Source organism: Cornus florida, unplaced genomic scaffold, assembly GCF_030987335.1.
Source record: "Cornus florida cultivar Cherokee Brave unplaced genomic scaffold, ASM3098733v1 CherokeeBrave_3.0.0_Hap2_Chr02, whole genome shotgun sequence".
In the NCBI taxonomy this organism is placed as follows: domain Eukaryota; kingdom Viridiplantae; phylum Streptophyta; class Magnoliopsida; order Cornales; family Cornaceae; genus Cornus; species Cornus florida.
Genome location: NW_026775572.1, coordinates 14590 through 31958, shown reverse-complemented (window position 1 = coordinate 31958; position 17369 = coordinate 14590). Strand labels below are relative to the sequence as shown.

General features: G+C 33.6%; 1 protein-coding gene across 1 annotated transcript; it reads right to left on the bottom strand.

Annotated features, from left to right (window-relative positions):
- Window positions 1-7645: 7645 nt before the first annotated feature.
- Window positions 7646-16703, bottom strand: LOC132289758 (14 kDa zinc-binding protein). The gene is made up of 5 exons (XM_059790002.1): window positions 16513-16703; window positions 12391-12448; window positions 11574-11663; window positions 8027-8144; window positions 7646-7928 (listed from the first exon to the last, which is right to left on the bottom strand). Exons 1-5 carry the CDS (start codon window positions 16665-16667, stop codon window positions 7861-7863), a joined length of 489 nt encoding a protein of 162 aa, XP_059645985.1. The 5' UTR covers window positions 16668-16703; the 3' UTR covers window positions 7646-7860.
- Between the last annotated feature and the right edge of the window lie 666 nt (window positions 16704-17369).

Genomic DNA, 17369 nt, shown 5'->3' with positions numbered 1-17369 from the left:
AAGCCATTAAAGAAGGTATGACGAAAAAACTATTATTAATTCCTGCCTTCTTTTTAGACCTCCGTGACTAATTTGATCGTCGGAGAGCTCTTGGCAAGCACCACACCAGTGCCGTCAAGGTTCATCGATCTTCTCCTCTCTTCCTTGCAGGAAAACGGTATCGTATCGGACTGTGCGAATTTCAGCCTCAACAATATTAATAAATATAAAATCCCTATATACATATATACCCATATATATATGTACATCCATTCATGGATAAATATACGTATCCATTAACCTCCTATCCAAATAGTATCTGTGGCCCAATTATTTGGTCCATTACGACTGTCTAAATTAAGCAAGTGAAAATCAACATCCCTCTCCTTGAAGCTATTAAACAAATTCCTTCCTATGCAAAAGTTTTGAAAGATTTGTACACCCAAAAGAGAGAAAAAAAAAAGCGAAGTCTCTAAGAAAATTTTCTTACCGAGCAAGTGAGTGCCATAATTCAACATAGTACTCCTCTAAAGTACAAGGACCCCGGTGCTCCTACTATTTCTTGTGTCATTGGCAACAATGCAATTGAGAGAGCCCTCATTGACTTAAGATCTAGTGTTAATCTTTTTCCTTATTCGATATACTAGAAATTGGGGTTGGGAGAACTCAAACGCACGTTGGTTGTGCTTCAACTTGCTAATTCTATAAAGCAACCACGTGGGATCATTTAAGATGTTTTCTTTCAAGTTGATAAGTTCTATTTCCTGGTAGACTTCATTGTTCTTGACATTGGACCTGTCTATGATCCTAAAAGACACATACCCATAATCATTGGTCGTTCTTTCTTAGCCACGGTTAATGCCAACATTAATTGTAGGACGGGGGCTTTGGATATCTCTTTTGGGAACATACAACTTAAATTGAACATCTTCAATACCACTACACAATCCGCTGAAGAGAATGAATGTTTCTTCCTTGATTCGCTCTCAGTTCTTCTATTGAAAGAGCCTCTTCCATTGATCTCAAGTACTCCTCTTTCTTTCGTAAGTCCACAAACAAACTTGAGCTTAAACCACCACTGGATAAGTTTGAGTATTCTTTCTTAGGTCCTAATGGAACCACACCGGTTTCCATTACTTCATATTCTATAAGTACCCAAATGACTAATTTTGTGATGAGGGAGGTAGTTGAGTTGTTGGATGCAAGATAGGGAGTGGCATTTCGTCTAGCTAGAGACGTTAAACTTAGCATCCCAAGGGGCACATCATGTCTCCTTTGTATTTGTAGGATTTAGATTTTTATTTTTGTTTTTATTTTGATGCTCTACATGCATGATATTGTGAGGTGATTTCCTACTATTTCATATCTTTGTTCACTATCACGTGGTGTGTCTAGTTGCTTTCATTGACATGTTTTTGCATTCAAGTTTAGGGGTACCACCTTGCTTGACAATTGTCTATACTTTGGACGGTTTGATTTTGACATTCATCACTCTATGGTAATATTGTTCTAACCCTTCTTCTAATTTTATTCTCATTGCACATTGAGAACAATAAGCAGTTCAAGTTTGGGGCAAGGCAATATGATTGCAAGTTTGTTGATTAATTCTACACGTTTCGAAAAAAATTGCAATATTTGGTAGAGTTTATAGCACGTGGTTTTAGCAATAATTTTATGTCTGTGAAGCTAGTTTGGTGTCCCAAGTCGATTGTTAATTGTGATACCCCTCGGATCCGAGACACGGGTTGATCAGGCTTAGGCCTAAACCCGAGGGATATTGAACAATTAATATGTTATAACGAACATAGATTACTAAATGAAATAAGAATTAAAATTTAAGAGCTGAAAGAAAACTAAAAGATAATCCTTAATAATTTAAATACTTAAAATTCGATAATCCAAAACTCCATAAGTTAAACAACTCCGGAATCCATCTCTAGTGGACCCCTAATGAAAAATCCCAAACTGAATGTATATAAAACTGAAGGAAGTCTATGATCAAATCGTGAAGAAAGATCCTACGTCATCAGAAGAATGAATGATCGTCTCTACTCAGCACGAACAAACTCAAGACTGGAACTGACGTACACCTGAAAAATAGAAGTGGGTCAGGCCCACGAACAAGTTCTATCCTACTACAATCCAAGCAGAGACTCGATACGTATGTACATACTAAATAGTTCAACAATAACTAATAATCCGTACATAAATATATCCACACTACTGGACTCTCGCTAGACTATGAAGAGGGTCTCAACCTGAATAGAAGGCATCACACAAAACGCACCTTAGTGGGCATGAGTACCTAAACCTAAACAAGGTATACCTCAACCCTCACAGCCAACTACACATCCAATTGCATATACGCCCCCTAACCTCGACTCTGAGACTCAAGCTCATGTCACGGTAACATAAAAATATATTTAAATTCCGTTCCTAACCATGCACAAGAAATCCAGTAAGTTGTACGGCGTATTCAACCGCATTGACTCATATATATAAGGCAGATTTTATTTAATAACCCGTACCCTTATTGCAAAATAGGTAGGACTTTAGCAACTTGTACTATTCCAAACCTAGTATGACACCGTCCCATACCGGTGCATACAATTCCATCCATCCAACAGTTGATAAGGCATTGACAATTAAATAACAATATCAACAATTCCATACTAAGCATTTTAGAATACATTATCACATATGCTTAAATAAATCTAGCAGTTGATAGAGCATTGACAATATAAATATCAATTTTAACCATTCCATGATAAGCATGAGAACATAATATAGAAACCATCTCATAGAAACACATCACAAGAACTAATACTTGACCCCGTGAAGCTGTGTTTGTAAATATAAATTTACTTCCCAGTATTCATAATTAATAGAGCCTAAATAAATATTGTCTCATTCAATTCCATGGCATGCAACGTAAATATAAGTAAATTATCATACTTATAATTTTCTGCTTAACAGATTGATGCACCGCATTTTAGAAATTTAATCACCAATTAAGCTTAAGAAAACATAGATTCTTAGCATCTATTTCTATTCTTTGGATATGAAATTAGCAGTGAATAACTCTCATAGAAACTCCTAAAATAATTAAGAAATACACTATCTAAAACCAAACAGATCTGCAAGGCACATAAAAATTCCATACAGTTTTAATGATTAAAACTAGGTGTTTAAATCTGTATTATTCAATCCCTTGGAACTTTAATCCCACTCCAGACCACTATTAAACCATCCATTACAGTGTTTAATTCTCTTAGATTACTTAGAAATTCCATAACCAAGCACCTGTCTCACTGAAAACCAAAAGAAAACCAACAGAACGTAGAAAACTGAAAAAAACCAAAATGGAGCAGGCTCCAAAAACATGGAGCCGCCTCCATTGGCCTCGGAGCCAGCTCCAAAGGTCTTGGAGCCGCGTCCAAACCAAGAAGAGCCGGCTCCTCTTTGGATTGGAACCGGCTCTTCTTGGTTTGGACGAGGAGCCAGCTCTCTCCCTCCTCTGCCTCGTTTTTCTTCTTCAGTCGTCGTTTACACCTCCGGCACTTCACAGTTTAGGTTCCCAGAGATTTTAACTTAGTCCCAGTAGATTCCAACCCTTGTTTCAGTCCTTATTATATTACTAATATGGTTTAAACAGAGAACTATACAAGAAAGTTTCAAATTGAAACAGTTTAACAAATGTAAAACAGATTCTGTTACAATTAAAATTTTAACCAAGAAAACAGATAACATTTTTGTTTAAACATGTAATTCATCCTGAGACTATTTAAGCATGCAAAGAACACGAAGCCTAAGGGAGAGAGTTAAGACAAAACTTGCCTTTGAGATATTTGTTCAAAATCTCTACGCCGTCTTTTAAGATCTCCGGCAAACTCAAATATTGTAAAACTTCCTCTGTTTCTCTCTCTGCTATTTCCACAGACGTGTTTTAGTTTTATTTGTTTTTAAAACCCTAAACAGACGTCTACTATATATTTATAGAGTTATACCAAACCCTAAATTAATTCAAGCCCCAACTGAAATCCTAACCGGTCCAAAGAAACTTAATTAAAAACCTACGCCGGCTACAAACGTGACTTCTAAAACAAAACCCTAATTAAATACAATTAAATCACGACAATTAACAATTAAATTAAAACAATTAAACCATTATATTAAATTAAATTAATTCAATTAAAACAACTAAATTAAACCACTTAAACAAAAATAAAGATTAAATACAACAATAAAAACAAGTCATAATTCAAGTAATAAAACATTTAAACACGTCATGCAACTTAAACACTAATTTAAACAAGTAACAAATACACAATTTAAACAAGTAACAAATATGTCAAATAAACAATTAAATAATTGAAAATTCAATTAAAAGAATAAATTAAACACCAGGACTATCCTTTTGAAATTAGGGGTTTTACATTAATGGATTAGTACTTCATGTATGTGGAATTAGTGCTATTTTGGGGATAAATTAAAAATTTTTGATATCATGTCTGCATGTAGTGGTCCACATTATTAGTCTTTTCATATTTTCATGATTTCTGACTTCTAAAGTACTTCACTTTGCACATGAGCACACTTACATTTATTCTGTTGGGGTATCAATTTGGTATCTCGTTATATTTTGTAATTAACTAAGATGAGTTGGTAGGTTTGAAAATTTTGAGAACTATGGCATAATGACAGGAATGTGTGCTAGATTATTTTTCACTGAGTAATTGGGACTCTTGCCTCAGTAAGTATTAAGATTTCACGTCAAAATTAAATGTAGATAACTTAGGAAATAGCAATGTTAGAGAGTTAGTTCGGATTCGTAATCTAGTTAACCCGAGTGATTAAGTCCTTTGGGGTATCTTGACACTTAATGTCCTAAAATCGGCCAGTTTGGGAGTCATTGACCTAAAGCTCGTTACATGGATTTTCTAGAGAGCTTAAGGGATCCGAACATTACACAAAACTCTTATTGGAAAAAAAAGTTGAAAAAAAAAAGAAAAAAAATTGCAAATATTAAAAAAATGCATACTTGTGTTCAAATTATTATTTATGCATTGAGAATCAAAATTTGAAGAATTTACTAGCAAGTTGAGGAAGGTTATGGATTATGTATGAGCATGGATGGTAAACAACATAAATGGATGTAAGTTCACTTTTATAAGGATGCTAGAGTTTGAAATTATTTGATATGTGGATTTGAATTTTATGTGGGGACCATATATATGTTGTGCATGATGTTGAAGGTCCGAGGTTATTACTGACTGTGTATAATCCATATACTTCTTGTAATTTTCTATTTTATTATTGTCGGGATACCTTTACTATGCTAAACATATGATAAATGAGCTGAATATTGGATGTTTGTGGGTACCATTTCTGGAAACCCTCACGAAACTATAATTCATTCACTAAGGGTAACCTCGGGGTTTAAAGGGTTGTTGCATACGCTAAATGCAATCGTGATTCACACGAAAGCGGACTTTATGTTTTTGTTTTATTTTATTTTATTTATTTTAGTTTCGTTTTGTATTACTAAGGGACTAGCAATATGTAAGTTTGGGGGTGTGATAAGCGATGAATATTGCATATTTAAGCCCTTAAACACACATATGTTAATGCCATAATGATACTTTTATCTTACTTCTTATGTTTGTTTTTGTTTATTTACTTTTTGTAGGTCTTTACCCAAAGATGTGGATACTTTCATGTATTTAGAGCTTATGGCGATATTCCCAATGCTTTGGGAGAAATTTTGAACCTTTCTGGTCAATTTGGGACTCAACCGGGAAGTTTTGATGAAGATTCAGCGCCAGAGCTCGAGCACAAGCCCAAGAGCTCGAGCACATGATTTTGTGCTCGAGCACAAATCAAAAAATGGCTAATTTTTTATTTATAGCGTTTAATTTTTTATTTTAATTATATTTTTAATTATTTTATTTGACTAATTATTTTTATTAAATGATTAAGTGGCTATTTAATTAATTTGGTTAATTAGATTATCTTAAATTATTTAATATGCATTACTTGTCCTTATTTATTTATGTGCAATTTGTTTGTTTAATTAATTATTTATTTTATTTTAATTAATCACGATTTGGGTAAGAATTCAGGTTTATGTAACAATTTTAAAGTCTCTAGTTAGCATCGGATTAAAATTTTGGTACAGTACTTGTAATTTACCCATAAAAGAATAATAATAACAATAATATTTCAATAGTACTAACTGTAGACACCTCATTTTTGTCCCTACCCTTTTCAGTTTAAAGCATACAGAGGACCGGCACCAGTGAGTGTCACCTAGGAACATCCCAAACATTCGATCTTCAACCATACTTCGCCAACCATATACTTCACCGTTGCATCCAAAATATCCCAAAACTTAAAAATCCACATGGATATTTGCGCATGAAGCATCCCGAGGCAACTGATCACCAAGATAGCAAAAAATGGCAAAAACCCATTATATTGCAATCTCTTACGATCGGGTCATTGGATCATAAATCCGACCATTGCTCTTGGGAGTTCAAAGAGACCCAAAACCCACCTTACAATACCGAAATAGGACAGTGGCACAATTGTAATTAATTATTCCTTGTCTCAAAATTGAACCGATCAAAGATCTGACTTCGCCAATCCGCACAAGAGATTCGTGAGGCTCAAAATTCACTATAGGCATCGAGCTATCTACATTGGGGATCAAAACTGAGCATAGTGGCATGATAATTTTGCACCTAGAACATCCGGATGTGATACCAGAAATCTGACCTCACCATTCTTCTCTGAATGTCCAAAAAGCATCAAGTCTACTTTTCAAAAAAGTCTTTTATGAAGGAGAAGCCGAAGTCGAATTTGACCCATTCACAAGACTAATTCGGGCTAGGGATCCATTTTTTCCACCATAGGGGGATAATGGTCATAATAGGAAAATATGGCACTGTGTTCAGAACACCCAAATTAATTCATAAAGTTGATCTAATCATAAAAATTTGACAAAGTTGATGGTCCTCGCTCGGACATAAGTCCAACAGCCCAAACTGGCTTTGGATAGTTAATCATCAATCAAAATTGATAGATATAATGGTAGTAATAATTATAACAAAAATAATAAATTCAATAATAGTAGTAATAACAATAAATACAAAAATAATAAGAACTAATAACTACCAATCTTACACCACCATAGCACTTGGGAGTTGAGAGAAGCTCCAATCCCACCTTAGGATCCCCAAATTGGGAACAATGGTATAATAATAATTTTGCAATTTCTCAAAATTGGACCGTCTAATTGAAGATCTGACTTCACCGACACAATCAAAGGGTCAGAAAAGCTCAAAATTCACTATAGGCATCGACCGATGTACACTTGGGATCAAAACCGAGCATAGTGACAATGGTAATTTTGCACATACGAAAATCACGATGCCAAATTGAAAATCTGACTTCACTATTCTTCTCATAATATCCAAAAACCATGGATTCGAACCATCCACAGGTCTAATTCGGCCTACCCATTTTTTCCACCATAGGGGTAAAATGGTCATTAAAAAAAAATCTAACAGTAAAGTCGTCGATCAGATTGCACCACCCCCCGTAATAATATTGGCAGGCAATGGGTCCAAACAATCAACATCACAACCCATGACGTAGCGGCTAGTGACCACAAACAAGTTTATCATTATTCCACACTAGGACGTATGTTGTTGCACTATGCAAGATCTCGTTCACTTTAAAAAATCTTTTATTACAATGACATCAATGTTGTCTTAATAAGCATACCATATAGAAGAGACAGCTATAAGAAGATGCATTAAGTGTCGATCACCAAGCAAAACCTCTCGAGTCTCAGGTTTTGAAGTCCACTAGTTCATCTTAGCCGGGGGGCCAGTTCATTTGTCTTCCCCCAAGGAGGTGAATATGAAGGTGATAAACAGATTGACCTGTCAAAAACATTTTCACATCAAAATGACTGGGAAAACAATTAATTTTATACATATATGACTTAAGGTGTTGGAGAAAATGTAGAAAGAATACGAACATCCATTTGGACCATCATTGATCACAAGTCTGAACCCATCTTCAAGGCCTTCCTGCTTAGCAATGAGTTTGGCAGTATAAAGAAGGTATCCAAGAATCTCACAATGCTTCTCCTCGGCCTGGGAAGCAAAGAGTTAGCTTATTTCTAATTCCCATTTTTTTTTTTTTTTAAAAAAAAAAAAATGTTGTTGACAACTATCCTACATAGTCAATAACAACAATGCATTGAATCATTCTACAAGTAGTAGGCAAGACTAATTATGTTTGTAATTAAACATATGAATAAAAAAAATAAAACAGTTCATCCATTAGACAATAAAAATTAGCAGTAAAAGACCAATAGGCTAAGCCTTAGATGGGGAGGGGAGGTTGAGTGTTCGATCCCAGATGGGGACAAAATGTAGTGGGGTTGTGTGTTTGCTTTGCCATTCAAAAAATAATAATAATAAATTGGCAACAAAAGCAAACGACACAAAAAAAAAATAATAATAATAAAGTAAAAGGGAAAATAAAAAATTCAACTCCACAAAGTTGTGTTTAACTATTTAGGGTAGGAAACTTGAATCGTGTTTAACCATGTTTGGAATGGCTTCTGAAAAGCTGCTTTTAGCTTTCAGAGCCAGATAACAGCCAAAGCCAGTGGACTGACAAAAACAAGCAAAGCTGCTGGGCACTCTGACGTAACTTCCAAAAATCCATTTTTTAAAACACCGCAGTAGCACCTTGTTCGTGGTCCTCACCTGCGATTGTTGTCATCTCGCTATTGTCTCGTTGACTTCTCACTCCGGTAAAGTCAACCTCTTTCTTGCACTATGTTTCACGCACATTTCTAGCAATTTGGGTTACAATCTTCTGTTTTGATATTAGGGTTTTTCGAGGTGGTGATATTATTATCCCTTCTCTTCTACAAAACCTTGTATAATTGGTTATATAGTTAACAGAAAATTTTTCCCAAAATTTTGTTGATACAATTATTCTGCTTCAAATCTAGCGTTTGGTCTTCTGTTCATTGCAAACCACTGGGCTGAATTGTTGGATTATTGAAGTTATATTTTTCCTTGTTATAATCCATTTTATTGTAACATGTGGTTTTTAATTGGCAACAATGTATCATATCAAAGTTGTTATAAATAATAGAATTTGTCCATTCTTTGGTTGTCCTTTGAATGCCAACCACATCTGAGTGACTTAAAACAACTACAAAGTCAAGAATTTGAGATTCTTTAGCAGTATATAGAGTTAATAAAAGATTTATGAGTTGAAAAAGATTTATGAGTTGAAAAAGATTTATTGCTTGAAAGAAAGGAATGTGAAAGAAGTCTAATCAGATGTTAAAGAGTGGTCATATGATCAAGGTCAAATCACTTTAGATTACGCCGAGTTCTTTAGATTTATTTTAATGAATCATGGGGCAAATGAAGGAGGTTGTAACTTTTTCTGTATTTGAGTAATGGGAAGTTCACCATAGGAGGTTGTAATTAGGTATTGAGAATTCAAGATATCAGGAGGCTGTAGCTTTTTCTGTATCTGAACAATGCAAAATGGAATGGATATCAGTAGGTTTAGCTCTTTGGTGCTATTGTCATATTGTTCATTGAAGATATTTATGGCATCCTTTGTAATGTCGTCTTTTTCTTGTTCTCTTAGTGGTTTGCTGGTGATTTGCTGTTGTAGTTTATAAATTTGAATTCTTCTCTACTTTGTTTTACTGATATGCTCTTGTTTGGCTTTCCCTTAGCTTACACCCTTTTTTTTTGTCCTTATATTAGTTCTATAGGCTTAATTGGTTGGTCAGTTTGAAGTTGTGCTGAAGAACTTATGAAGTCCTCCCAAGTGTTGGCAAATTGTGCAGGGTGCATGGTTAAATGTTGTGCCCCCAAAAATTGTAGACGTTGTGAACAAAATATTCCTGAAAATTTTTGTGGTTTCCTTATCTTACCTTTTCTTTCTTTTTCTCTTTAGGGTTTTTTAAAACTTTGGGTCTCTTTTTTGCTTTCTTTGCAGTTTGAATTAGTTAATGCAAATTGTTTATTAAAAGTGTAGCTTCTATTATTGTATATTAGATGACAATTGAGAGAGAGGAAAAAGTAAAACAATAGCATTATGGATTCAAGGATACACAAGATTTAGATTGATCTTGCAATTAAAAAAGTGAGAGGTGGAAATAGAAATTAAACAAATTTGAACAAAGAGGGCTGGAAATTTGATAAATTCATGATAGTCAACATAGAGATTCTCAAAAAAGATTATCATGCACCATCCTTCTTGCTAACTGTTATAGAGTGAATTTTTGTGTATGTAAGGCTAGAGGGAGAATATTCCAACATATCTAACTTTGAGTATAATAACCAACTAGGCATTGCTACCGCTTCAATGGCTCTCCACAATTTTATAAGAAGGGGGTGGGGTTTTTTGGGGGGTGTTGGGTTATTAGTGACTTAGAATTTGAATAACAAGAAGAAACTGAGAGACATTGAGGAGCCTGATATTAAGTTGACAGTAAACGATAGTAAGGTGGGAGCCATCTGGAATAGAATTGCAACAGAGCTTATGCTTGGATGAATATTTTGCCAAATTTCCGTTTTGTCATCTTGAAATGATTTTGCTAATAGCTTCTGTTTCTCTTCTTATACTATCTAAAAGCAAAAAGAAAAGGTATGCTAAACGAGTTATAAATCTCAGACATTACCAATTAAGCCACACTATATCATATCTTTGACTTCTTTCAACCATGTTAACATTGATCTTCCCCTATATTACCCTCAATTTGATCACTCCACTCTTCCTCATGGTGCAATTACTAATCTTTGGTGCATCAATTTTCTTTAATATTTCCAATGTATGCCACGTGGGCGGCTAGACGAATGTATTCGTTTTCAATTGTCCTTTATAGTTCTTTATCGTCTTACCATACTTCCATCTCAATTTTCACACATTTCCCACCCTCATTTTACAAACATATTTTTTAGTAATCCAACATTTTGTGTCATAATAGTAACAATTGATTAAATTTAACTTTAATTTTAGAACAATATGTTGATTGCATTATATGCTAGAAACACTCTTCCATTTAACAGTCATGTTTTAATTATCTTCCATTGAGCTGTCATGTTTAACTATACAAGGAACATTTCCACTCTCCTCCTCTACATGAATAATTAATTGAGTCTAGGTAACGAAGCTCACTTTTTGGTATCTCTTCACCGTTGATTACTCTTATAACCCCAGCTATATTGTTATTTTTACCAATTTCGATACAGTTTGCTTCATAGAACTCTCTGGCTTAGATTACCAACTCAAAGAAAATTAGTTAATTTGGGTGAACTTCTCTGAATTTGAAGCCTTGTTGACATGACCTAGTAGATAATCAAAGTTAAAACGAGCAGGGCGGGGTGGGAATTAATAAATAACATCATATTCAAAATTGAAACTTGGGAGTCGGGACAAAAGGCAATTTGTGGGCTCTCGTTTCATTTCCTCCATAAAAGCTCCAAAGTTATCAAGTCATTCTAAAAAAAGGCATAAGAAAACAAGCTATTGAGAAATACCTTAGATAGACCAGTCAAGCCATCCTTAACTTTGGGAATTATCACAATATGTGTAGGAGCTTGGGGAGCTATGTCCCTAAAGGCAAGAACCTGCCAAGAAAAACAACACCAAAAGAGAAAACATAGGCTAGAGCATGTTGATCACTTTAAAACCTATAATTTAGTCAATTAGATATATTGTTGACAAACATTACCACAAAAGTGAAGAAAGCAACATGAAGTCACCCAATATCTAGAACACACAAGAAGACAGTTACCAATGCTATTGTTATCCTAAAACAAAATGAAATTTGAGAATTACTAATATGTTTATAACCCTGTTTTATTAAGCAAGACCTAATTCAAGCACAAGAATTTGCTTGAATAAAGAGGGTGTATTGCATGCTAGGTTATTTCAGAGCATTGATAACCAAAATTAAGTTAATTTTTAGTAAACAGACTCAACTTACAGCAAATTCCGATGTCAAAGCAAAGGAAATTTTATGGTCTAGCTTGTAATGTATAAGAGTAATCTGAAGCCACCTGTCTTCAAGTTTTTCCTACTAAATACCATGTCATACATACTTTTCATCCAAAGTAAGAAAGCAGCAGCAAAGTTCTCATAAGAATTTCGAGATAATTAAGATTCCTATGCCTGAAAGTTTCACGCCCCTAACAATTTGATATGTCTATAATGAATTATAGAATAATATTGTTCTCCAAGGAAGCTTTTATGCACAAGGAAACCTAGGACTAGTTTCACAAAGCACAATACATCAAATAGAAAACATCTCTACCAATAAAAATGTATCAAATAGGGCAAATAACACAACATTACCTTATCATCCTCGTAAACAACATTAGATGGTATTTCTTTGTTAATGATTTTGTCAAATCTGCACATTATACAAAAATAAAAATTAAAAAGAAAGATAGATAGATAAATTGTATGAACCTCCTAATGAAAATATTTAAATTGAAATTTCCAGCTCCAACATCTTCCCTTGCAATTTAAAGCATAAGAGAAGTAATCCTAGTAACGACATGCAAAATCTTTCCTAACTATTTCAATCCATGTTACTTTTGGACCTTTTGGTAATGCTCTTTTCCCTAGCATTACCCTTAACAAAGACCATGCTACTTCTCCTAATAGGTGCAGCTATTGGCATTTGAATTACATGAATCTTTTTTTCTTTTTCTTTTTCTTTTTTTGTGTGTGTCTGCCACACATCCATCTCAACATTCACATTTCTGACACACTTACTTTATGAAATATATATTCTTTTAGCCACCAAACATATTGTCTCGCAAGGCATGGCTGGCTTAATAGTTGTTTTGAAAATTTTACCTTTCAATATTGGAGGTATACACTAATCAGAGAAGATACCAGAAGCACGTCTATGTTACAACCATCTTGCTTAAGTTTTACGATTAATATCGCCACAATTTCGTCACTCTATACATAATTGAGCCTAGGCAGCCTCACTGCATCCCTACTTATATTTCTAGTTTTACTAAAGTTGCATTCCACATATTTTAATTTTAGTCTTACTTATCTTAAACCCTGTTAATTCTTTAGTTTTCTTTGAACCTCAAGTGTAGCACTTATCCTTTCACTAGTTTCATTCATCAAGATGACACCATCAAGATAAAAAGATGCAAGTTAATTGTGAACCTATGTAATTGGAAATTCACTTCTTTCTCCTATAGTTGATGTCATTGTTTCATCATATATTAGTAACTCCTTTTATCATCTAAAACCCCGCCATATTATCTCCATGAATCATATCATGGGCTTTCTCCAAATCTGCAAGAAACCTATGTAGATATTTCAGTTTCACTTTATATAATTCGATCAATCTCCTCAGTGAATATATAGTTTCCGTCGTTAACCTCCCAACATAAATCTAAATTGATTGAATGACTCATTAATTGAATACTTCGATAATCTGAACATTTTTTAATACTTCCTATATAGGTACTAGAATACTTTTAGGCCACAAATTAGCCTTTTTCTAGTTATTATTATCATATCGAACAATTTTGTTAGCCAAGTGAAGCCATCATTATTTAAACGCTTTCAAGTCTCAATAGGAATGTCATCAGCCCTAATTTTATCTCAACGTATTTTTTTCCCTCGTATGTACTAGACTCGCGGGAAAAACTGTTTTCTTTAATTTCCCTAGAATTGCCATGCTTTTCCAAGCTAATGTTTCTTATATGCCTTTTTTAACAGTTTCTAAAATTAAGTTTTCCACCTTTCACTAAGACCTTTGGATACTCACTTTTGATGCCCTTAATATTGTTAAAATCTACTTTTTCTCTTTGTAAACTTAGCATCTTTTGTACCTCATTTAGAACAAATGTCAACATATGCTATATACTTAAATCTCTCACCACTCTTTTAACTTTTTTCTTTACATGTTTTTATTTCTCAAAGGTCTTTGATTCTAGTTTTTTGCCAAATTTTATGACACTCCAATTTGTTTTTACAATGCTTTGGACATCCTCATTCCACCACAAAGTTTCCTTTGATAATGGTAATCTTTCTTTTGATTCCCCAAGGCTTTCAATAATTTTGACCGTCTAATTCTACATTAAATTAGTATTGTCTACTAAATTTCATTTGTTTCTTTAAACATCTTATTCGTAAATAATTAAACATTTTGGGATTCAATTTCTCTTCCTTAATCATCCTTTTCTCTTCCTTGAAAGAAATAGTTTTTATGACTTTCGAGTGTCTCAAAGACAACATCCAAGTATCATATATGCTAACGGATGTTTCTCTATGCCTAACAATCCTAGCAAAGTTATCGGCATATAATTTCTATCTTTAACGAGCATAACACATGCACATGTATCAAACTGAGACCTGAACCCTACATGTAAGCCTATGACGTGGCAAGAGATACAGCTCAAGTTTGGGTGGCAATATGAAAGGAAATTTAATAAATATTTATGCGACACATCATTCATTAATTCAATTCAGTTGAGAACTTGGAATATTTACTTAAGACGAAAGAAAGTTCATGGATTTTACAAGATAAGATATTAATGCTTGATGCATCTAGCAAATTATAAATTTGCGTAGGTACACTAAGTAAAAAGAAGAACCCAAATAAAAAATATAAAAGACAAACTTGAAATCAGAGTTGGAAGTTCAAAAACTAGTAACCAATACTTGTTTAATTCTAAAGGTTTATAAACATTACCAAACTAATCTATCTATTCTCAGCAATCAATATGATGCCCAAAGTAATAGTTAATATATGTCACCCTGCTTCTTGCCTGAAGGAACTAAAGCACAATGCTTCCATTAATTACAAGCGGTTACATGGACTTGGGTATGTGTGGCATGTGAAAATGCATCCACATGTCAAACGTGTCAAATCCCCAAACTGAAAGACGCATAAACATTACTAATTGTTCATATTATTTATTTTATTTTAGAATAAAATAATGTATTTATGTAACATGGTGTTCAATATAGGCATTTAACTCATTTTGAAGTAAGAATAATAAAGTTGAATATTTTAACATGTTTTTTTAGGTGCATGTTCAGCCAAAAGTGTGAGACAAATACTTCACCTACTTTTATGAGTCCATGTAGCATAGATCACAACACTCTGCTTTTTAGAAAGTTTACTGCACAATTATTGGAAGTCATGCCTATAGAAGAGGCTACCAAGAAAACTTGCAATAGAGGACTTACATCACGTCCACAATCTTTAGCCCTTGAAAATACTTCCTAACGGCCTTTTGTAATGCAATTACCTTTTAATTATTAGCTACTAACTTCTTATCAAAAAAATTATTAGCTACTAAGTTAGTTAATTCTTTACTAATTTCTAGATAATAAATGAGTCCCTATATATTTCATCACATAGGTTTGTTCTAATACTTCATACATACTTCTTACCTCCCACCTCCCACTTCCCAATATATTGGAGCACTCACTTCATGCTTATCTACATGCTTTCGTGTAAAACCAAGTTGTCTAATTAGCAACTACTGTTTAAGTTTGGGGCAAGTAGTACTAGAATCAGGTTTTCTGGTGTTATAATAAGGGTTGAAGGGTCTCAAAGTCATTCTTTTGATAACATGAGGGCTGACCCAAGGTAGGGGTCTATGAAACAAAACAACATATCCACCAATGGTTTAACTTCACAAGCCTTGACTAACAATAGAACACTATCAAAACTGTTCACCATTTGTTTCATTGTGAAGTCTAATGATATTCGAAGATATCTATGCTTGTTTTGAAAAGCATATTTCCTATACTACTAAATATACAATATGATCACTATGACAAGGATTGGCCTTTTATACAAAAAAAAAATAATAAGCACAACATCATACTATGGCACATTATAGGATGCGCATCATGCAATACACAAAGAAGAAGATATTGATGGGCATGATGACCACTTGAATAACGAAGACGAAAAGTTTGAGAACATTAGTTCTTTGGTCTTCAGATTTTATGAACTTTTTAAGGATACTTGGATTAAACGTTGAACATTATAAACACAGTCAAATCTATTCAGGTAATCGTTGAACATTATAAACACAGTCAAATCTATTCAGGTAATTCGCTACATCTATGCCTAATTAATAATTTATTTTAGATAGTAAACAATGAAAACTTGAAAGTAAAAGAAGGTAATCCCTCCTAATCCTTTTATGCCAAATCATAACATATTAAAAATTAATAAAACATATGTTCTGAAGGGCCATATGCACATCCCGCGTCAAAATCAAGCACTCAGACAATCTGGAAATGATACTGGAAAAGATTAATGCCGTATAATAGTTGGGTGATCAGGTAATAAATTTAAGATTTAGTAATGATCGAAAGAGAGAGCCAGCAAAAATAAAAATTAAAAAAATTCAAACAAATCTTATATGAGAACTGAGAGGGGAAAGAGAACAACAAAGAACATGGGTCAAGAGATATTACACTGTAGGAGAATCAGAGGGAACGGCTGCTAAGGCAGCCACTTTCTCAGAAGCCATCGAAGGCCGCAGTTGACTATAAGAGAAATGAGAGATCAGAACGGCCAGTCGGCTACTTGTTACCAAATGCTCTGCCCTTGTTCTTCCAATGCCGCTCATGCTTATTTTTTCTACTTATAAAAACCCTAATTATTCTTTTTCCCCAAAGGCACCATCAGGAAAGGCTTGTTTTGACATTTTGACTTGAGTGTCCTATGATTATCACGTACCCCTAGCTAATAAATCCCAAAATTAACAAAATGATTATTTTAAAAGTTGGTTTTTTCATTTGATTGAATAAATAAAAATAATTACAATGCATCAATAAGGCTGAAAATTTGATGCAAATCCCTTTGGCTTCGTTTGGATTGAGGGATTTAGTGCTCGTTTGGCATAATTTTTACTTATACTTTTACACAGAAGAAAAAGAGAAGTAGAAGCTATCACTTTTATTTAACTTATTTGATAGTGTTTATGAATTGCATTTTAGAAGAGATTTTAATGTTAGAAGAACTTTTTTTTGTCTGTTTGGCAAAATGTTTACTAAAGCTCTTCTACTACTAATATAACTAATTTGCCCTTAGATGAAATAAGGTTCCAAACAATGACCATTCCAACAACTCTTAACCAAAACTATGATATTAACAAACATATCATTCATGAAAGAACAAAATATGTTACACATGAAAATGATTTAAAAATTATTTCTTTTACGTTGTTGTTGTCTATAAAATAATCTAAATAACATTCTTCTACATTTTTTTATTATTAATTTCACTATAAGGAAGTCATTCATATAGTTAATTATTTTTCTTTTTTTCG